Source organism: Rosa rugosa, chromosome 6 (assembly GCF_958449725.1).
Source record: "Rosa rugosa chromosome 6, drRosRugo1.1, whole genome shotgun sequence".
Classification (NCBI taxonomy): Eukaryota; Viridiplantae; Streptophyta; class Magnoliopsida; order Rosales; family Rosaceae; genus Rosa; species Rosa rugosa.
Window position 1 is genome coordinate 50,127,408 of NC_084825.1, and position 21,495 is coordinate 50,148,902.

The following is a 21,495-nucleotide window of genomic DNA, read 5'->3' on the forward strand; positions in this document are numbered from 1 at the left end:
TAAGAAAGATCGATGGATTTTGTAAACAAATAATTTGATTGCCTTATTCATCCAGAAAAATAAATTGAAGTTTAATCAAACTTGTTTTACCAACTACACTAATTCAACTTGTAATAAGCTAATGGCATTCAACTTAGCAGTAGTACTCTAGTTTGGAAAGGTTTCCTAGGTCGGTGCACGTGGTTATACATGGATTCCTGACCATTTTAGAAAATTATTTGAAAAACCATCAGTCAAAATCAGATGTAAAATGATCCGGACATCCGGTGTTCTAGTCGAGCGTAACAATCCAGAATTTTCAATATACATGCATGCAAGTTATTACAAATTTATAATATTCATACACGAGATGTAGTCGTTTCTATGGGACTACTATTGAGAAATACGACCCATTGATGTATTGGTTGTAAAAGTCGAATGAACTCTAACTCGGTAGCAAATCTAGTGAACAAATCCACAAGAACTTATGGGAGTTAGTAGTTTGTCTCTTAGTTGCTGTGAAGGACTCTAATTGTTGACACAAGATTATATAGGAAACTACAAAATTGCAGTAGTGAGGAAGAAGAGCAGGTGTGCCTAATCTACTCGATTAGGCGAAACATGTTACAGTCAGCAAAAAAAATATTAGTTGAAGTTTCTAACCCACCCACATATTCACAATATAAGCAAACACTGCAAACCTATTTACGTTGCATCTGCTAGTAGAGAAGCAAGTTATGGCAACCTTCAACAAGAAGCAGGTAAGGGTACCACCTTCAGTACCATTTCTTTGGGAAGAAAGGCCAGGAATACCAAAAAAAGACTGGAAACCAACGGTTTCTTCAAACAGTGCAGCTCCAACCCCTCCAGTCAAGCTTATTGCATCGGTCCCATTCATATGGGAAGAAAAGCCCGGAACCCCACTACCGTATTTCGCGGAATCGTCATCAGAATCAGCAATGCCTAAACCCATGATGCTCATCACTTACCCATCACCTCCAATATGCTCCCAGCACAATGATCATGGCGCCGAAGATTACAGTGATGGCAGTAATGGAAATGATGATGGAGAAGATGATATACAAAGTGTGTTCAAACTGGACATGGAAGCATTTGATTTTGAAACAGATGATTCATTTAGCTCGGCTCCTTCTCTCCTAGCAAACTGTCTTGTTTCATCATTGGCAATTTCCACTGCTGTTCCAGCGCCAGAAGATAAGAGTGATCAGACAGAGACAGACACACCTTCCTCACCATTGTCAGAAGCAGGCAGCAGTACAAGCAGTTATGCAACTGGAGCTTCGAGCCTGGTGGGTGGTGCTTTTTTGGAATGCCTTTTTCCACTGCTTCCTGCCAAAGCTGGATTCCTTGAAAAGGTTGGCCAATCAGACAACCACACTCTAACTCCACAAGGATCAAAGACTAAATACTTTGATCGTGAATTTAATGGTAGCGTCATTCTGAGGCCAAGAACACTCGGAGAGCTGATGCTGATGAGCCGAAAGAGTAGTTACAGGAGGAAAGCTGTTCAAATGAGGAAACAGAATCTATCAAAGGTAAATTTCATCCTTGCATCTACTTTCACCTTCTTTGTTTCCTCAACATATATTTAGTTGCCAAGCTACTACAGCATTACATGAACTCTAGGTAGGATTTCATAAACACCAGTATCTTGCCTAAATGAACCAATGCAGGAACTCATGATGAAGAATGCTTACGGATGCTGCATCTTTGGAACTGGCAGCAGGATGATAGAAGGATTACATAGCAAGAGGAAGAACTTACTTAGACTTCTGATGTGAAGAAGTAGCGCTGCTTAAAAGATTAAACAACTTGCAGTCACCATGTATTCAGTCCTCCGTATGATTTTAAGTTTCACTTTTGGCTCGAGTAAAAAGATGAATTCAAGAACTAAGCCCGCTATGTACCGAATTTCAAATTATGTGAATATATAAAGAGACTAAGAGAGCTATGCTCGGATGTCTATTTAACTTCAAAATCAGATCTCTAATTATCCATCCACAGCATCTACCTCTTCAGGCTATATCAGCTACTTCTATAAGCAACACCATAAACATTCAAACAGCGTCACTACACAAACAAAAAATTTCAACTGGAAGATTTAATTGTTTCAGTAACTTTTCGGATTCGATCTATAACTACAGGAACATCCTCAGGCATCAAGCTGGTAAAACAACACCTGAACCATCCTGGTTCTATGCAGTGGCAGGCTGACCCAGGAGTCACGTTGATCTTGGCAATGTTCAGCAGGTTATCCCATAATTCGAGTTCCCCTTTCTCACCATAGGAGGGAATTAACCCACTCATATCGGCCCAACAGTATAAACCAGCACTGCTCTTTGCACACTTGATTCCTAATTGTTGCAAACCATCCACAAATAAATCGTACATGTGTTGTATCCTCCTTTTGTTGATGTCTAGGTATTCCTGGATGAATCCAGTATCCAAGAGCATTGAAATAATAAGGCGCTGTGTCGGAGCAGAAATGGGAGAAAATCTTGTTAACCTTTTTGCAGCGGCCAGAACACTATCATTATATGAATATATAACCCCAATCCTAAAGCCCGGAATAGATAGGTCCTTTGATAACCCATATATTATGTGAACTCTGTTCTTCTCAAAATCTTCTGTCTCAACAATTTCTGCCATGCTCACAAACTCCTCGCTTCCATACATAGACCCAGCAAAGATCTCATCAGAGATAATATGGATGTTCTTCTCTTGGGCAAAGTCTAGAAGACTGCACAGTGTTTCCCTTGAAACTAAATTGCCAACAGGATTCGAAGGGTTAGAAATTAAAATTCCCTGTACTTTCACCCCTCGTTTTCTAGCCTGACTGTATGCTTGTTCAAGAACGGTTATATTTAAAGTGAAGTTGTCAGTGCTGCGACAGTGAACGGGAATAAGCTCCACTCCTGTTCGCCATCTCAAATCCCTGTCAAAACTGCACATTGGTTTGCAAATTAAATACCATACAAGATTTGTGCAAATAATCATTACATCAGAATCGATTCTCCCATATTCTTATCATTATTAAGCTCAACCGTGAGAAAAACAAATCTTACCCCGGATAATACGGGGTAGGAACAAGAAATGCATTTCCATGGTCTGCTAAGCAGAAACTCAATATCTCAACTGCCGGGGTTGCACCAGCTGTTAACACTAGTTGCGACGGATCAAATGGCACTGATCTTCGCATCACCTGGGACATAAAATTAGCCATAGCCTGCAACCACCACAACAATCAACCCCATTAGAAATTCGAAACAAGCACAACTCTCCCGAAATACAACAATCATCTCTGAAGTTTCCAAGTCACAAAACTCAATAAAATCTCATTAAATAATCAACTATTTGTTACTTAAGAGTCAATCACCACCAAGTAGGTCACAGTTTTGAGGATTCACTCTCAACAAAATGTAGCATCAAACATTACAGATTAGTAAACGAACCAAGCAACGTATCACAAATTTGGTAGTACTACATTCTTACTAAAGCATTCATCATACCACTTTCAGCTCAGTAAATCCATCAAACGGCTGGTACGCCGCAATCCCGGCAATGCTCAAATCACCACCGTTGGTTCCCAATATCGATTCCGTCCAATTCTCCGACACCCATCTCTCAATCAAATCAAAACACAGCTGCAATCACAGAAAGAACAAAATTTAATAAAAAAATTTAAATTTATCGTAAAGTTTCATACTTACTGACCCTATTTTCAGACAATCCGAGCTGAATAACCCCATTCGGATTATCCACACTATGATACGGGTCCTCCAGAACCCTATCCAGCCCGATATAATACGGCGACTCGTTGGGCTTGGCAATCGGGTCGGCCCGGGAGGAGACCCGGACCCGGCCGATAGATCCGCGGCCGGACAGGCTGGAGCGCGACGAGGATCGGTGGAGCTCGGGGAGGTTGGAGGAGGAGGGAGAAGGCGGGTCCGGGTCGGGTTGGGAGGGACGGTGACGTTTGAGGTAGAGCTGGAGGAAGTAGAAGAGAGCGCAGGGGATGAGAGAGCCGAGGATGAGGCCTCCGCGGCCTTGGACGACGCCTTGGAGAGGGACGATGAGTCTCATGGCGGTGGTGGATGCGGCGGGCTTTTCGTCGTTGTTGTCGTCGGAGGAGGTTTCGGGTTTGCGGGTTCGGGTCATGGGTTTGGGGAATGTGTGGTGGCGCCGGATGAGTAGGTTGGAGAGAGTGAGAGTGGCTTGAGTGGGAGGGAAGTGTCTGTTTTGTTGTTGCGGAGGCAATAGATTTTGTCGTTTGGGCCAAGTGTATGAACTTGGGCCTAGGGTGGGCTCACCCCCAGGTTTCACATTTTCTATTTACATTTCAGGTTCTCTATTATTTATTTATTAATTATTGCCGACAAACTTTTGTCATTATGTTTTCTAAGAGATCTTCTAAATGAATGGCAATGATGACATGCATCTTGAAATTTTAAAATATTAACTAAAATTTAAAACACTCATCCAACCGTTCATTTAAAAATCTTCACTTGATCCTTATTCTAAGATCCTCATTAAAAGCTCTACATTAGGTATTTTATTGCCGATCGATGAAATTTCATCAATATAAATTATTTCATTTGTACAACTTTAGTGACGCGTATTTTGCCCCCTAGGTGTTTCATTTTGCATACGACATTTCATCCGTAAAGGTAGTTTGCAATGAAATTTCGTCGTTATAAACATTTTCATATACACTTTCGCCGCTATAAGTATTTTGACAACGAATATCATTATTATTGATATTTTTGCCGATGAAAGATTCAATGATAAAGATATTACTATATGTAAAATTTGACTGATAACATTTCGTGGGTGGTTTTCTGACAAGGAATCAATTTACAGCTCTATACATAGGCGTTCCTTAGTTCGGACTGGATAACTGAACAATGTGTAAGTTTCATATATGCCACACCTTGGCCTTAACTTGTAACTAAAGAGAACATCCGTTACATGCTCAACAACCCGATAATGCTAGCTTTTCATTCCACGTCTGAAAGCTTCAGGCATGTCAACAAATCTAAGAGTTCTTAGATCTCTCAAGTGTTGGATTCCAGAGGGAACTTCCTTCAGTTGTGGTGAAGGCCCAAGTTGCAGCTCTTGGAGAAGAGGCATAACTCCATTGTCAATAATCAGTGAATTTAGTCCCTCCAAGTGCCTGAGTTTTAGCACCTTTAGTTTCTGAAATCCTCCACCCTCAAAATGCAGCTGTACACCATCATATGCCTTGTATGAGATTCCAAGCTCCAACAATTTGGGCAGATTTTGAAGGGCTTTTAGTGGATCATCTCTTAACCTTGACCAGAAAATCCTCAACTTGACTAGATGCTCTAACTTAGAAATCCAACTCGGTAACTTCTCTAGATGCCCCTTCAAGTAGAGAAACCGAATGGATTCTGGTGGAGTTGAAGTGTACTGTACATCGAGGACTGCATCCTCGCTCATTGCGCATACTTCTAGAGATTCAAGGTGGTTCATGTTTTCAATAGAAGCACAAAGAGCCTGTCCATCTTCACTTCTCAAATTTTTTAGGCCTAACTTTCTCAGCTGCCTTAACTTTTTTAGTTCTTGAATTAGCCTGATCCCTCCATGGTTTGCATCCACATGGTATAGCTTTTGCAAAGCTAGCAAGCACCCTACACCATCATTTATCTTCACTCCACGTTCATAACTCATGCTGAAGTCTATCTCGCTGTCACAATAGCAGGCCAAAATATGTCTCAACTTAAGAAGCTTATTGAGCTTTGCTGGTATTTCACACACAAGAGACTGTTTTAGATCCAGGGTTTCTAAATTTTGCAGCTTAGCTATGGATTTTGGCAGCAGCTTCACCTTTGTATTACGTAGGCTTAAGTACCTCAAGTAGTATAAACTCCCCACATACTTAGGAAGATGATGTATTGGAGCATCTGCAAAATCCAATACCTTCAGAAGCTTAAAGTTCGCACTGATTGTATTGAGAAACGAGTACTTGGGCAATTCATCTTGGTTGAAAGTAAAAACAGAACGAATATGAGACTGTTCGATGCTTATGCTTCCCAAAGCATCAGAGAGGCTGCTGTCTATGGAGAGGCGTCGAGTGGTTGGAGTAAAAGTAGACTCATCTTCTGATAACATGTGACAGAAGCTCGAATCCAATGCCTTTTTAAGGAGGACTTCACGCAAGAGGTCATGAACTCGGCAGCTTCTGGCTTTTCCATCAATGTAAACTTTTGATACTTGAACCAGGCTTCTATGGATCAGCACAGTCAAATATCCCTCTGCAACCTCCTCCAATGTCTTCCCCTTGGTCACTTTCACAAAGCCTTCAGCTATCCACAATCGGACTAGTCTTATGCAGCTAATAGAGTAATCCTCAGGAAATATGCCAAAGTATAAAACACAGGATTTGAGGTAATATGGTAGATGATGATATCTGAAGGATAAGATTCTTGTGAGGCTTGAGAGATGGGGATTACTTTCCAACTCTGAGCTGAGGCTGTTGTACAACTTTTTCCATTCAGAAAAAACTTTAACTTTGGCTGACAGAAGAGCACCTAGAGAAACAATTGCCAAAGGTAACCCTTCACATTTTTTAACCATTTTAAGAGACAACCCCTCCAACTCTGGAGGACATTTACCCTCCAATTGATCAAATTGAAATGCCTTTCTACAAAATAATTCCCATGCCTTGTCTGGAGGTAGAGGTTGCAAATAATGAACATGAACAAAACTAGACTTTTTGCAAAAATCAGCAATATCTTTAATCCGGGTAGTGATCATTATTCTTCCGCCTTTATCATTATCCGGTAAAGCATGTTCTATAGCCCCCCAGAAATCAACATTCCACACATCATCGAACACAACCACATACCTCTTTTGCTCTAAATATTCTCTTTATTTTCTTATTAGGGACTCCTCATCCATTGCATCAACCCCGTCAGGGATATACTCCGGCCTCTCCTTGTAGAATTGCATTATCATCATCCTCAAAACATCCTCAATCTTGTATAACTGTGACACTGTAATCCAAGCATAGCAGTCAAAGTGCTCTATCACCAATTGGTTATCATAGACTTTCTTGGCAAGGGTGGTCTTACCAAGTCCTCCCATGCCAACCGCTGATATCACAGCACGCGTTGACGATGATGATGATGATGATGATGATGCTGCTCCTCCTTGTACAAACCAAGTAATCAGCTCATCTCTGGCAGATTCAAAACCCACAACTTCGGCTTCCTCAATGAAAAGGGAAGCCAGTCGAGGGTCATGCCACCGCCGCAAGTTAATAGTCGTTTCACCATTGCTTTGTCCTTGATCAGTCGAATTAAAGTCATATCTTTCACTTCTAGCCTTAACATCACTAACCAATGTCTTCATACCCTCGATTTTCAAAGCCATCTCCTCCTCTGGTTTCATTTTCTGCACGAACCAAGTAACTTTTCGGAGAAGACCAAGGAATCCACGTTCTTGATCATGCTTCTTCGTGATGCGTAGCAAATATTCATCAATGACATCTTCTATGTGATAAGCTGCTTCCCTTACTTGTTTAACCCAAGTTGCGCTGCTTTCATTGATATTGATCACCTCCCCTTCTCTTGCTGCCTTTGCATATGCATCCCTCAAGAATGATCGAATGCTCTCGAGCTCATCCCGGATGCAAGAAATTTCCTTGTGTACATCTCTCGAGATTTTTGCTTCTGTGGTGACGAGAAATGAAATTAACTTATATCGATCACAAAGCATACAACTGATTCCGCCATTTCCTTTTGGCGCCTTGTTCAAAAGTAAGCTGTATATATGAGGAGATCCAGAACTCTAATGAATCAAATCTGTCTCTTTTCTTTGTGTAAGGATGCAATTAATGACAACTTTTTGGTTGCTATATGCCTATATATCAGGCTATCAGCTATGTTGACACAAGGAAATTTCAACCCCGTCTTTTTCATGATTCTTGCCTTCTGGGTCAGGTTTCATTTTCGTTGATTAATTCAAAGGGGTGGAACTTCTGACTCTGAAAATGCCATTTTGCAATCATTATCTCACCTACTTCGATGGGGACAATGTTGCTAGGCATGCCTGCGCTAGTGGGCCTCTGAATCTTTCTCTTGCATTGACTTTGGGCCTGGACACACTTGGGCCTGGTTTATTTGTTTTTTATATGTTTGTTTCAGTTTGTTCTACTTTATGTTGGTTAGTATTTTACTATTTTTGCGCTATATGAGAGCAATAAGTCATACATTAGTAATGTAGGGAGAGTCGAGTTTTTTGCCTGTGTGTGCACTTAAAGTGCCTTGTCTGTTTTGGGTAGGCGGAAAATTCATTGCTTTGTTAAATGGTCGCAACCTCCTAGTGGCAGGATGAGACTAAATGTCGTCGGATTTATCCTCTCGCAACAACATAGTAGGAAAACTGGGTTATTGGTAATTATGCTACGTTGTAATCATGTTACATATCGAATTATCCTTCCGTTATGTCACCACTATATCAAAGAAAATAGAGTAGCCAGTAGAGCACTCTTTGCTAGTTGGTGCCTGGTTGAATACTTTTTTTTTCAGTAGAGACTCCTGATATTATTTTATGATGTTCTCTAGATACTTATTGTAATATGGGGTTTAGGCTCAATGTCCCCCCTGTATTCGACAATTTCATTAGTTACGGCCTGAGGCCAGCAACACCATTCCTTTATTTAAAAAAAAAAAAAAAATTCAACAAATGTCTCAAGCAAACTAAACTGCTAGATATATTTAAGAACGTGAATAAAGATTTTATAGGAATTAGGAAGTATCATGACAATGTACGTAAAACATGACATAGATCATTTAGGAACAAGTGAGAAAGAGAGGAATTCTAAAGCACTAATCGTACAAAGTTTATTTGCTATATATGATTGTATCGACATTCCATAATGTAAGTTGTATATTGTCCGACTCAAGGGCGGATCTACCCAAATTTTCAGGTATAGAATATACACTACGGGCATGTTTACTTACTTGGAATGAGAGTGAATGATTACGGGGTAAAAGTATTCCCGCGTTTACTAACACATAAAGGAATCAGAATGATTGCGGATAAAAGTATTCATGCGTTTACTAACACATGAAGGAATTAGAATGGATGTAGGTCCCACCACTTTATAAGGAATCGATTCCTGAATACTCAGGAATTTGATTACGAAGGGGGAGATAAATTTAGGAATCAACTCCTCCGGAATCAATACCGATTGCTTTCTTCTCCCATTCCAGTTGTCTCCGATTCATGATTAGTTCCCATTCCAAGTAAGTAAACGTGTCATACATGTATTAGATAGTTGATTAGAGATTAACTTTGGGGTTTCTTTTTTCTTTGTTCATTTTTCTTTTATATCAGGGGTTGCGCTAAATTCTCTTATTACTTTTATAAAAAATAAAACAATCCAGCCCACTTCAGTTTTAAATCCTGAATCCGCCACTGATTCAACTCCAAATCTCATGTACTAGTATATCGGGTATTCATTCACAGCAGTAAAAAACCACAATACCGATTGCTGCATTGAATGGTTGAAATAAAAAAGGACAGTTACGAAAAAGGAAACAACTTTGTACAAGGAATGTCGAAATTAATTTCTTGGCTACTATAGGTAACTAAGTTACTAATTTCTGACAAAAAATTAAAAAAAGGTAACTAAGTAACTAATGAAATTAAATTTCCATTTTGGCGCGTAGCTGGCACTGCACTGGAGGGGGTTGTGGCATATCAGTTCAAAAATTTTGGACCCTTTGTTCTCAAACTTCGGCGCTAAAAAAACAACACCTAGCTTCATCCTCAACCTTTCTCCTCCTCCCTTTTGTCTTCATCTCTTTCCTTTCTTTGCTTCTTTAAACCAGCTTCGAGATTTTCGCCGTCAACAATTCAAAACCAAAACTTTCACTTCTTCCCTCATAAAATCCCAATTAGGGTTTTTCCCAGTTCATTTCTATATCTACGTAACATTAAGTTTCTCTCCCTCTCGGATTTCCCGGGAAACTTTTTTTGAAGCCGAGAGGGGGGAAATCCTAGTCTCATAAATGTTGTTTTTGCTTAGTCAATGGTTTCGTGTCCGATTTCGATAGAGGGAAAATCAAAATGTCCTCTTCATCACGAGGAATATAGGGTGGCAACCTTTTGGAATGTCAAAGTAATTCGATTTTGACATTGCAATTCGCTTGTTACTTTGCCTGAGACGGTGTTCGGGGGCATAGAAAGAGAGATATGGACGACGAAGAAATGGTGGAGTTTGTTAAGGAGGCTTTCGAGGGTGAAGAAATTGACATGGATTATGAGTTCGACGCGCCTAGGTTCTATGATTTTACAACGCTTGAAACCGATTGGGAGGCTGAAGTGGCTGAAGATTGGTTCAGATACGCCGGAAGTTATCCTTCGTCTCGTAAGCAATTTACAGAGCTTGTTAAATATTTGATCACATTTCTAGAAATGGAATTGGATGATTTTGAATCACTAGCAATATCCTATTGTCTGTTCTTGACAAAAAGAAAATAGGCATGCATGCATTGAGTTATAAATGCTGGTTAGTGGCAAAGCTTTGTAATTTAAGGATTTTTTATATTGGTTCTTTAGTTTGAACTGTATGGAACTCTAACCCAGGTCTTATGCTTCTCAATCTAGAGAGGTAACACTGTTACTCGTAGTGCTATACAAAGTGAGACATTAATGTTTCTATGTGATTATTTGAACATTTCAGCTTTTATAGTGAGATTGTTGAATTGGCACAAGGGCAATTCTCTTGAGGAAACAGCAAACACCTCTGTGGAATTCAAAGATGTCGAATGCATTAAATGTGCTAGCATCGAGTCGAAGAATAACATGGAAGCTGAGGGTTCTTCAATAGAAGATGATAGTAACAGAGGTACATTAAAATTTACTAATATCAACTACTAAGTACAGCATTACAATCTGATACAACTCATTTTTATTTCTTTGCCATATTCTATCTTGGCCGGGGAAGAATTTTATTTGATTCGAATCCGTTGGTTTTGACATCATTTGTTCTTGTTTCTTTTATTCATTTTCTTTGTTACATATAAGAAGCTTAAGTTTTCATATTTCTAACAGGAGTAAAATGCGTAAATAAAATGGATCAAGATACTCCAAAAGCTAAAACCAAGTCCTCGGTCAAGTCACCATCCATATCAAGGAGTTCAACTTTGATGAAACCCACAGCGAGTCAATTAGCCAAGCAAAAACAGCGTCGTCATGAAGTTCGACAATCTCACTCCAATCGATTATCGAGGAGGTGTTGATCTTTTTCTTTACTTCATCTTCTTTGGAAGAAAAAAAAAAATAATAATTAATTAAGCCGCTGCCTTGGACAGAAAGTGGCTGAAGCATGTTTTGTTTCATTTCCTAGACACTTGTAAATACTGTAACTTGAATTCAATGATGGTTTATTTGCGGTATATCCTTCATTCTTATTGTTGGTGTTTGTGTTTCTTTTCTTCCATTTTCATTTCTTAATTCCATAGGCTTGAGAAGAAGCTAGGGAAAGTCGCGGAGAATTCACCGAGTTCTCCATTATTCGTTAGTGTAGCAACTAAAAGACAGAAGTTGGAGGCTGGCTATGTGCGGAAGGTACACTTACTTTACTTTTGAAATTCAGTGGCTCATCATACTTGGAATATGAATTTTTCTAGTGTTCTCTATAATTTTTTGTGAAACAGTTTTCTCAACTTAAGCATCAACCTCTTTGGTTACACAAGTCGCCAAAAAAGGTAATTTGCATAGCTCATCAACTGTTTCTTCATCTTGATCTAAATCTGGTTCTGGTTCTGGTTCAACCATGGTTTCTACACTATACCTTGTCGAACGAAATAGTCGTTATCAACGTTTTATCTATGTCAACAATTATTTGTGGTTTTGTGCAGGTTGGAACTGCTGTAACGTCACCAAATGGTAGACCTAAAGTCACCATTCCTAGAGAACCAAACTTGGAAACAGCACAAAGGGCACAAAGACGTAGGTACATTCACTTCTAGCTGGATTTTGGTAAAATATTGTTCACTATAGATGTTCGATACACGAATCTCTGATGTGAAAGAAATATGCACTTTGGTTTTCAGGTATAAGACTATTGCGAAAGATGGAGAACAAGCAAAAGTAACTGTCTATTCCCTTAACGATCCTTTAGCAGAAACGTTTGTGCTTCAAGTCAATAGTCTTTAGAAAGAAAATGAAAATTTTCATTTTCATAGATTTGGAAGACTGAAAAATTGTACAGTTCTATGATCTTTCAGTTCACTGATATCTTTTGCAGATTATCAAGGAGCCTCCATGGACCCTGCCTAAGAAGAGCACACCACAAGCAAAAGAATTTCAAGTACTCATATAACATTTTATTCTTTTTCTTACTACAATATATCCGCTTCACGATATTCGTAACACTTCTTTAATTCGTTGCTATCAGGTGTTCTATTTCAGGACATCACAAAGAGCTAAGCAAAGCACAGTTGATAATGTAACCCTTCAAATTTTGTTCCTTCCTTCATCAGGATGTACAACTTTCTGTTTCTACTCACATGTCCAATTAATCTTGTCATTTCAGGTGACAAACACACCGATTTCTAGTTGTTTATCACCAACTGAAGCCACAGAGATTAAAGGGTAATTATTTCTAAGCTAAACTTAGAAATTGTATGTATCATATCTTGTGTCAATTGTATGGAATGATGTTGTTACTTCTTCACAGACCAAACTCTGTCTCTGCCAAAAGTGATAAATGCAAAGTACTCTCTCTTAAAAATAAGGTAATATCAGTCTATCCACTTCTGCAGCTTTGTATTAATCTTTCTCTGCAACCATTAAACCATGTTGTGCGTGATGCAGACATTGTCAAGTAAGGAAGGAACTGGTGCTATCCCAAATATCAAACAGGAAAGCAGACTACCAAGTCCAAGGGTATTAGTTACTTCTTCCTCTTTAATTTTTGGACTGATTTTCTTTTTCCATGGTCATTTGTTTTCATTAATTATAGTCTTAATACCATGCTTTCACTTGCCCCTAGGAATTAAAGTTTGACAAGAGGTTTATGAAGGAGCCACCAACAGATTTATTCAGCAAGGTACTTTCTATCTGATCTACATTTTGGAAAGAACAATTTTAAATGCTAATAAATAGGTTGTTCATTGTTGCACCTAAAAATAAATTCATTAATCAATTGATTCAATTCATGTATTGTTTTGAAATCTATTTCAGCTCTCACTTGCACCTGAAGCCCATCATAATGCAAATCCTGAGCTTAAAACTGCCTATGCCTGCTAAGGTTAGAACATGTTCTATGGAGCTCAGAAGCTTTACGTTTTTCGTTATTTGTTAGTTTACACATGGTTTGTTTTGTTATGTGAATTAAGGTCCTAAATTTATTCAAAGATATTGGACTTGTTCGGTGAAAAGTGACGGGAGGATCCTTGAAAAATAACCAACTACATAAGCAGAAATCTCCAATCTGAATGTTAGCATAATAGCATTGCATCATTTGAAGTTGGTTGGTTTATGTGGTGCAGTTACATTGTGCTTGACCCTCAGTCTTGTAGGCATGTAACTAGAAGTTCACAATGTTCTGAAAATGTGAGGGGGAAAAAAAAGGAACTTTTGCAATTGCAATGCAAACCTTTTTCTTGTGGCTGTTTTCAACTTTTGATTATCTTTATTCACTTTTACCCTACCTTGACTGGATTAACCGATTAAAGACTCGTGAAATTAATTTTTTTTTCTCATGTTTTGTATGTAATCCTAAACAATGATACCTAAAACGCAAGTTGAACTTAAAAGTCTGTTTTTCTTTCTTATGTTTAGTGTGCAATCAAGCAAATGACACATAGGACAACGGAGCAGGAATGAAATAACCCTTCTACTTTGTTTGATAATCTCCCATGGAAAAACCCTCAGTATTTTCTACATTTTACATAAAAAGGGCCGACAAGAGGTGCTTGTTGGCTCCAAGTGCATTTGGGTACCAGACATCTCAACCAGTTCAATTTCCCCAGGTTTTGCTTGAATAAATTCAACGGTGTAGGTCTCAAATCTGAAGGGTCAAATGACATGGACAAGTTAACCCTCAATATTTGATGTTTCTCTCAGTCCACAGTGAATGCTCTCTGAGCAAATCATAAATTCTCGTGAACCTGTTAAAAGCCTGGACACTATCAACCAAATCTTTCCCCAAATCTTTTGTGGATGTTTTTCTTGGCATTGATTCAAATAAATAAAACAAAGTGGTATCAAAAAAGCATAGCCTGACGACACCAGGGGTTTTCACCTTTTCCCATGAGCTAATAGTATTTTAACAAAATATATCCTTACAGCAGAAACTACCAACTTTTTTCAGATTTGCTTATATCATCCTTACAAAAGCAAACTGTTCACTTTCTACCTCCCAAAAGCGACAATAACCCATATATTCACCTACTGGCCAGTAACTGCAGAGAGTTTTTTACCCCATCTGAACCAAAATTCGGGCATCTTCCCCATTTGAAGTTTTCAACAGTTACAAAACACAGGAGACTGTAAAACTACTTAGAGTGTGTTCTTGGATATAACCTCACCAAACCGAAGAAACCATTGAGCATCAGATGAATGACTTTCTTGCCGAACAGGCTTCTGCTGTTGCACTTTTGGTTGTTGTTGTTCCTTGTTAACCGCAAACTTATCATAGTCGATACCCTTTGAAAGAGGCTTCTTTGAGTGATGTAAAGGTAGGAGGGAGACCAAAACCCTTGCAACTTCATGCATTGTTGGCCTCTCAGTGGGGTTTCGCTTGGTGCACAGCAGGGCGAGTTGAAAAGTTTTCTTGACATGAGTTATATCCATGCAGGTGACAGAAACTTCAGGGTCAACAGTCTCCATTACTGTATTGTTATCTGCCTTGGACAATATCTGAGAAGAACACAACATCCTTGTGTTAAAAGCAGAGTCAAGAGAAAAAGACAAATGAACCAACTTGCAAGTAAAGCTAACCACAGTACTATCTAACTAAAAGGTGAATGTTTCTTTTAGTTCCCTACTAGGCTGATTTGTACAGTTATAACCTTCTACCCTTGGTTACAAAGCATAAAAGCTAACTTAGAAACTTGGAATACTCTAGAAAACATACCAGATGATGCAAGTTAGACTCCTTGTCCACAGCCTTCTTCCCAGTCAGTAGCTCAAGAAGCACAATGCCAAAGCTATATACATCAGATTTTTCATTGAGCCGAGAAGTCCTAGCATATTCTGGATCGATGTAACCAATTGTTCCCAGAACATAAGTCGATGCATGGGTATCCGCACTGGGGATGGATTTTGCAATTCCAAAATCAGAGAGATGAGCTTCAAAATTCTCATCCAGCAGGATATTAGAGGATTTCACATCCCTGTGAATAATGCGGGGGTTGCAGTCATGGTGAAGATAAGCAAGTCCTTGAGCTGCTCCAACTGCTATTTTCAAACGTGTTTCCCAATCAAGTTTAACCTTTTTCGATGGTCCTGCATTGCAATTAGCAAACATTGAGTAATTGGCAACTTAACAGCTTCTTATATCTACAACTTCTACAAGAAACAGACAATCAGGACAGTTAAGTTGTGGTAACTAACCATGAAGCATATCCCACAGAGACCCGTTCTCCATGTAGTCATAGAAGAGGAGATTGCCCAAGGGAGACAGTGAATACCCATGCAAACTGACTAAATTTCTATGCTTGATACTGCCAATGGTTTCAAGTTCCGTCTCAAACTCCCTCCAGTTGTGTGGATACCGGTTGTAGAGTCGCTTGATTGCCATTGGTCGGGAATTTTTCAGTACACACTTGTACACTGTGCTAGAAGCACCATACCCTATGATATACTTCTCATTTAGATTCTCAGTGATTCTCATTATATCATCAAAGCTGTGTATAGCCATATCCATGTGAAGGATTACAAGTTTAGCAGGACCTGTAAACAATAGTGAATCTTCCTTAGATTCATTTGTTAAAACACAAACAGAAGAATTAAGCAAATCAAATAAACATAGGATATACATGCCTTGTCCGTTCTTGGTAGATCCCATCAATAACTGCTTTGGTTGGTTGGACTTGTAAATCGCAACTATTACCATGGATAATAATGTGATGAAGCCTAACGCCATACAGACAACTGCTGCTCGGGAGAATACAGCTGAAAGCAGAAATAAGCAGTTTTTGTTAATAATTTGGAAAGTCCAGATGATTACCAATATTTCATCATCACACAGCAAGTTGAAAAATAAGATATTTTTACCCCTGGACTTGGGGGCAACGGGTCTGCAGATCGATCCCAACCAGTCACTGCACAACAGCGGGTTTGCAATGAAGCTGAAAAAACCACATCGATAATTAGAAGAATAAACATAGAACACATAAATTAAACTGTTCTTCCCCTGATCCTATCCCATTTTCCCCCATACCTGTTTGGTGAAAAACGTGAAAAGTTCCTCATGGGAGGTACAATGCCCGACAGATTGTTGTATGAAAAATTCCTACAAATATTGATAAAACAACATTCAGGAAAATTAGAAAATACATGGACAAGCACAGAAAAGAGTAGAGACAAACTCACAAGGTCTCAAGGCTGAAACAGTTGGTTAGCTGATCAGGTATCTTTCCACGCAAGTTGTTGTTATTAAGCAACCTACCAAAGAGAGCCGACACAGAACAAAATTAACATCGCAATAAATGATATAACTTAGATATAATACAAAATCAATGTAGTACGGAACTTACAATGCCGCAAGGTTTTGCAACTGACCCAATTCTGAGGGAATGCTCCCAGAGAGATTGTTGAATGACATATCACTGTCAACATACATGCACAAAGTCAAAAGCAAATTAGAATCTGCAAACTTCAGCCAAATTACAAACAAGTTCTTATAAAACGCACATGATTTGAACACTCCTGAGGTCCCCAAATTCTGCAGGCAAAGGACCATCAAGATGATTCCCACTCAAATTCCTGCAGGTAAATATATGTATGAAGATGTCAGGAGATAGTGTTAACAAATTTCAATTGTAGAACCATATACAGCATACTGAATACTCTTAGAAGTAAACTTACAAAGTCAGGAGGTGCTCAAGATTGCCAACAGAAGCAGGAACAGGGCCAGAGAAATTGTTGCTGGACAAATCCCTGAAAGGAAACAAAACAGACAGTTAATCCCTCATCAAAAGATGGAGGTGATGCACATGAGCTATGGATTATAAGTCTATCAGTAAGATACACGTATACTTACAAAGTGTCAAGATTGATGATGTGTCCCAACTCAAGATTAATTCTACCACTGAAGGCATTTGCTGACAAATTCCTGAGGGTCCAATCAATTTAATTTATCAACTGACAAGAAAGTTCAATTGAACCACAAGTGAAAGACAGAATTCAAAACACTGGAACTCACAGATAGGTCAAGCTCTGCAGATTTTTCAATGCTAAAGGAATGGATCCTGTCAAGCGGTTTCCATGAACGTTGCTAAACAATCAATCACAAGAAAATCTATCAGTATGCATAAACCTATGGTGCTCTGTAAACTTGGACAGGTAGTGGAATAAGATATCCTACAATTGGTTCAAGGCAGTGCAGGAACCGATGTCATGTGGGATGGGACCTTCCAGATCATTGTTGGCAAGATTCCTGACACATCACGCAAATTATAAATGTGAAGGTATTATTAAAAAATACAAAGGAACAGGAACACTGGCACAATATTACTCACAATTCAAACAACTGGTTCAGCTTCCCAAGCTCACCAGGAATTCTACCAACCAGATTGTTGTCATTTAATTGCCTGCAGAGATAATAAGCAAAGAGACTTCTTACACAGAATAAAGCATGGCACCAATGAGTTTGTATCAGTAAAACATTGCATCAATGGGTTTATAACAGATGAGGCAACTCACAAATAGCTAAGCTTTGACATATTGCCAAGTTCAGGAGGAATTGTCCCAGTCAACTTGTTACCATGCAGGTATCTGGAATAACAAACAATTGTGTTCAGATATAGAACTGAAGCATTACTGATGAACCTTTCACACAAAGGAAGCAAACTTACAGTTTCCCAGTGTATGATAAATTGCCTAGTATCGGTGGAATTGGCCCAACAAGTTCATTCTCACTTAAATCCCTGGAAAACAAGAATGAAATTATAAACTCCTTTAACTCTTGCAAAAATCAACTGGAGTTGAAAGTATTCAAAATTAGAACAAATCACTTACAAAACAGCAAGAGCCTGCATTAAACCAATAACCTCAGGAATCTTTCCAGTCAGTCTATTCCCTTGTAGCGACCTAACAAAATGCACCATAAACATGCTTTAACAGCTGAACTCCACCAACACTACACTACACTAACAGTCCAAAGAAATTGAACTTACAGGGTAGCCACTTGTAAAAATCCAATGTTATATGGAATCCCACCAGTGATCTGATTGTATGATATGTCCCTACAATTCCCAACATAAACAAATATTAAGCAACCAACAGCTAAAAGCTTCTTTTAAGTTCATGGGAGATTTGGGGAAATTCAAACTTTTTCAATTTTACAAATTTTCTTACAGGATCTCAAAGCTTGTACAGTTGCCAATGTTGTCGGGGATCGGGCCAGTCAGGTTATTGCCTCTAACATCACTGAGCATAAAAGGAAACTTCAATACCAACAGAAACACAAAAAGAACACAAAGAAACCAAAACTGGTTGAAATACAGGAGGAAAATACTTACAAGTACCACAGACCAGTTAATTGACACATATCAGGGGACAGAGCTCCAGTCAAAGAGTTGCCTCGCAATCCACTGTAAAGTCAAATTCCAACCAAGAGAATCAGAAATATAGAGGACTTTTAACAAATACAGTAAAGTAACTACAAAACAAAGGGTTGTGAATAATCTACTGAATCAAAAACAAATGAAAGCAAGAACAAATGCAATACACAGAAATTCATGGAATAATTGTTTCAAGTACTCACAGGTACTGCAAAACTTCATTCCAATAGATTAGCCTTGGTATCTCACCAGTGAGCTGGTTCCGAGCAAGATCACTGCAAACATAACAGCATCAAAGCAGAAAAATGAAACTCATCAGTCCCAAATAGAAAGGAATACCAACAGCCAAAAGCCAGTTCTCGGAGAGAGTTTTTAACATAAATGTGAAATTCAGGTGATTAAAAGCAGGAGACTTACAGAGTTTTAAGGTTTGGAATTTGGGTAAGAGTTGTAGGGATAGGACCAGTCAACTGATTGTTCTTCAAATTACTGCATTATCAAACCAAATGTTTCAAAGAATTTCTGAGGCATGCATCCTACAGAAAGAAAATTTATGATTAAACACTTACAAAACCTCAAGCTTCTTAAGCTTTGAAACCGAGAAGGGTATGTCTCCAGACAGATTATTGTCAGACAAATCCCTGCATTTCAACACAGAATTAGCAAAACCAAAATGGAAAACAAGTTAAAGGACAAACAAGGAACGTCAACATGAAGGAGATGTCTTACAGATATATAAGAGAAGCACAGTTGCCAATCTCATCCGGGATTTGACCAGTTAGCTTATTCCCCTGCAAGTCTCTACAATTCGCAAATAAACAAGGAGTCATCAAACCACTTCAGGACTATTACACTATGAACCAAAAAAAAAAAAAACGAAAACAGACAGAAAACATACATGGATTCCAAGTTTCCCAAATCTCCAAGGGCTGGCGAAATCTCCCCGCCCAGATTCAAACTGGACAAATTCCTAAAACAAACAAACCCATACACACATATTTCAGTATAAAGTGAATTACTGTAGGAGATCATCAACAGTATTAACGCAGACAAAGAACAGTTTTAGAGAGAGGAGAGAGAAACTCACAAGGAGGCCACAGAGAGGCTGACATTGTCACAGAATACTCCACGCCAAGAACAGAAATCTTCGTCATGAGCATCATTCCAGTCCAGTAAAACATTGGCTACATTGCTGAACGAGGCCTTGATTGCCATCAAGGCTTTCCCTGTGAACCCCATCATTATACAATCATTATAATATGCAACCGGTATTAAATAATACCCCAGTAACCCAGCCACAGATTATAAAAATGAATTATATCCATTCAATAGTAACAAGATTAGGATTAAAAAAAAAAAAAGTAGAGAACTCTAAGTTCACTTCAACACTGCTTAAAAATTTGCAAGAAATTTAGGGAAAAAAATGCACCAGGGAAGAAACTAAACTTCAAAAACCAACCAAAGAACCAGAGAGCCCACATTAGGAAAAGGCATGAATTTTTGGAAAATAAAGAAAAATGCATTACAGCCGTTCATTTCACTATGCTTAAATCCAGCTACTGGTTACAAAAATGAGACAAAATCACTCAAAAAAGGTAACAAATTTAGAATTAAACAATAGCCTAGACCTCTCTATACAACCGAAAAGACTTCAGAAATATAAAAAAAAAAAAAAATTTCACCAGGGAAGTATCTGAACTTAGGAAACAAACCAAAGTAGAAGAAGCTCAAGTAACAGAGACAACCCAAATAAGTAAAAACCATAAAACTTTCGGAAAAACACATTGCAGCTCTTCATTTCCAGAAAGCCTCAACGTTTTGAGCTAAAAACACAATACTGACTACATTCAAAAACGGAAAAAAAAAACCCAAAAGTCCAAAAACAAATTACACCTCTCCATTTCTGGTTTGTTTCTTAAAATCCTAAACATTTTGGCCTATAAAACACAAAAACTGGACACTTTCAAAAATGGAAACCCAAAACACAGAAGCATAGTATCACCCACCTTCATCGTTCAGTGACGAAGCAAGAGGAAAAAGCAGAAACAGAGACAACCCAAACCACAACTTCTTCCTCCATTTCAAAACCACCCTCTCCTCCATTAACAGAGCCAAACACAAAGAGAACAAAAACAAGAAAGAAGAGAAAATGTGGGGGGGGGGGGGGGAGTGAAATGCTCAAAAGGCAAATGAGCTCAGCATTTTTGAAGTGTCCTCACACATTATAAGCACCCTCAAGAGAGAGAAGAGTGAGTGAAGTGAACAGACGTTTGGCGTGAAGCAGAAGGCAAGGACTGAAGCTCTAGCGTTATGAAGAGAGAGAAAGAAAGACCGAAGTCTCGGGCTTTAAGAAAACTGAGAGAGAAGGGGTCCCCAAACGGCGGTGAAGCGACGTTAAGTCTTTGGAAAATAAAAGAAAACTGGCACGGCCGTCATTCGTACCCGGACGTTTTCCAAAGCTCGCAGCTTTTTCGACACCTATTCAAGTCCCTCCCCCTCCATTATTATTTTTATATTTACTACACACTCTCTAGTACAGACACAGATTACCAATCTGCCCCGTCCTTTGTCACCACCATCACCATCGGCGCGTGCGGGGGGGGGGGGACGCGCCGTGAGAGTGACAGTGCAGTCCGGTTTGGTTTCAACTTTGAAGGACCGAAAGTGGAAGAGAGAGTTGCCATTCTGGGCTTGTTTGCTTGTAACGAGGAGTTTGGGTACTTCT

The 21,495-nt window shown here is 39.0% G+C and overlaps 4 protein-coding genes and 1 pseudogene across 4 annotated transcripts; 2 read left to right on the top strand and 3 right to left on the bottom strand.

The window, feature by feature from the left end:
• Positions 1–320: 320 nt before the first annotated feature.
• Positions 321–1,811, top strand: LOC133716043 (uncharacterized). Its single transcript, XM_062142779.1, has 2 exons — positions 321–1,535; positions 1,674–1,811. The coding sequence occupies exons 1-2, from the start codon at positions 717–719 to the stop codon at positions 1,779–1,781; spliced, it is 927 nt and encodes a 308-aa protein (XP_061998763.1). The 5' UTR covers positions 321–716; the 3' UTR covers positions 1,782–1,811.
• Positions 1,812–2,014: 203 nt separating this feature from the next.
• On the bottom strand, positions 2,015–4,205 carry LOC133716041 (probable aminotransferase ACS12). The gene is made up of 4 exons (XM_062142778.1): positions 3,715–4,205; positions 3,510–3,644; positions 3,066–3,226; positions 2,015–2,944 (listed from the first exon to the last, which is right to left on the bottom strand). Exons 1-4 carry the CDS (start codon positions 4,156–4,158, stop codon positions 2,089–2,091), a joined length of 1,596 nt encoding a protein of 531 aa, XP_061998762.1. The 5' UTR covers positions 4,159–4,205; the 3' UTR covers positions 2,015–2,088.
• Positions 4,206–4,834: 629 nt separating this feature from the next.
• LOC133718109 (disease resistance protein RPM1-like) lies at positions 4,835–7,757 on the bottom strand (annotated as a pseudogene).
• A 2,039-nt stretch (positions 7,758–9,796) lies between these two features.
• On the top strand, positions 9,797–13,724 carry LOC133718197 (protein TPX2-like). The gene is made up of 15 exons (XM_062145008.1): positions 9,797–10,399; positions 10,715–10,879; positions 11,086–11,266; positions 11,496–11,601; positions 11,691–11,741; positions 11,895–11,989; positions 12,090–12,126; positions 12,284–12,346; positions 12,434–12,484; positions 12,572–12,630; positions 12,716–12,773; positions 12,853–12,924; positions 13,031–13,087; positions 13,222–13,288; positions 13,377–13,724. The coding sequence occupies exons 1-14, from the start codon at positions 10,225–10,227 to the stop codon at positions 13,285–13,287; spliced, it is 1,236 nt and encodes a 411-aa protein (XP_062000992.1). The 5' UTR covers positions 9,797–10,224; the 3' UTR covers position 13,288; positions 13,377–13,724.
• Positions 13,725–14,262: 538 nt separating this feature from the next.
• Positions 14,263–20,910, bottom strand: LOC133718635 (LRR receptor-like serine/threonine-protein kinase ERL1). Its single transcript, XM_062145506.1, has 27 exons — positions 20,777–20,910; positions 19,858–19,996; positions 19,669–19,740; positions 19,500–19,571; positions 19,340–19,411; positions 19,188–19,259; positions 18,974–19,045; positions 18,729–18,800; positions 18,565–18,636; positions 18,384–18,452; positions 18,226–18,297; positions 18,063–18,134; positions 17,911–17,982; positions 17,727–17,798; positions 17,573–17,644; positions 17,411–17,482; positions 17,249–17,320; positions 17,074–17,145; positions 16,900–16,971; positions 16,743–16,814; positions 16,579–16,650; positions 16,427–16,498; positions 16,261–16,334; positions 16,027–16,158; positions 15,598–15,936; positions 15,119–15,489; positions 14,263–14,901 (listed from the first exon to the last, which is right to left on the bottom strand). Exons 1-27 carry the CDS (start codon positions 20,871–20,873, stop codon positions 14,542–14,544), a joined length of 2,949 nt encoding a protein of 982 aa, XP_062001490.1. The 5' UTR covers positions 20,874–20,910; the 3' UTR covers positions 14,263–14,541.
• Between the last annotated feature and the right edge of the window lie 585 nt (positions 20,911–21,495).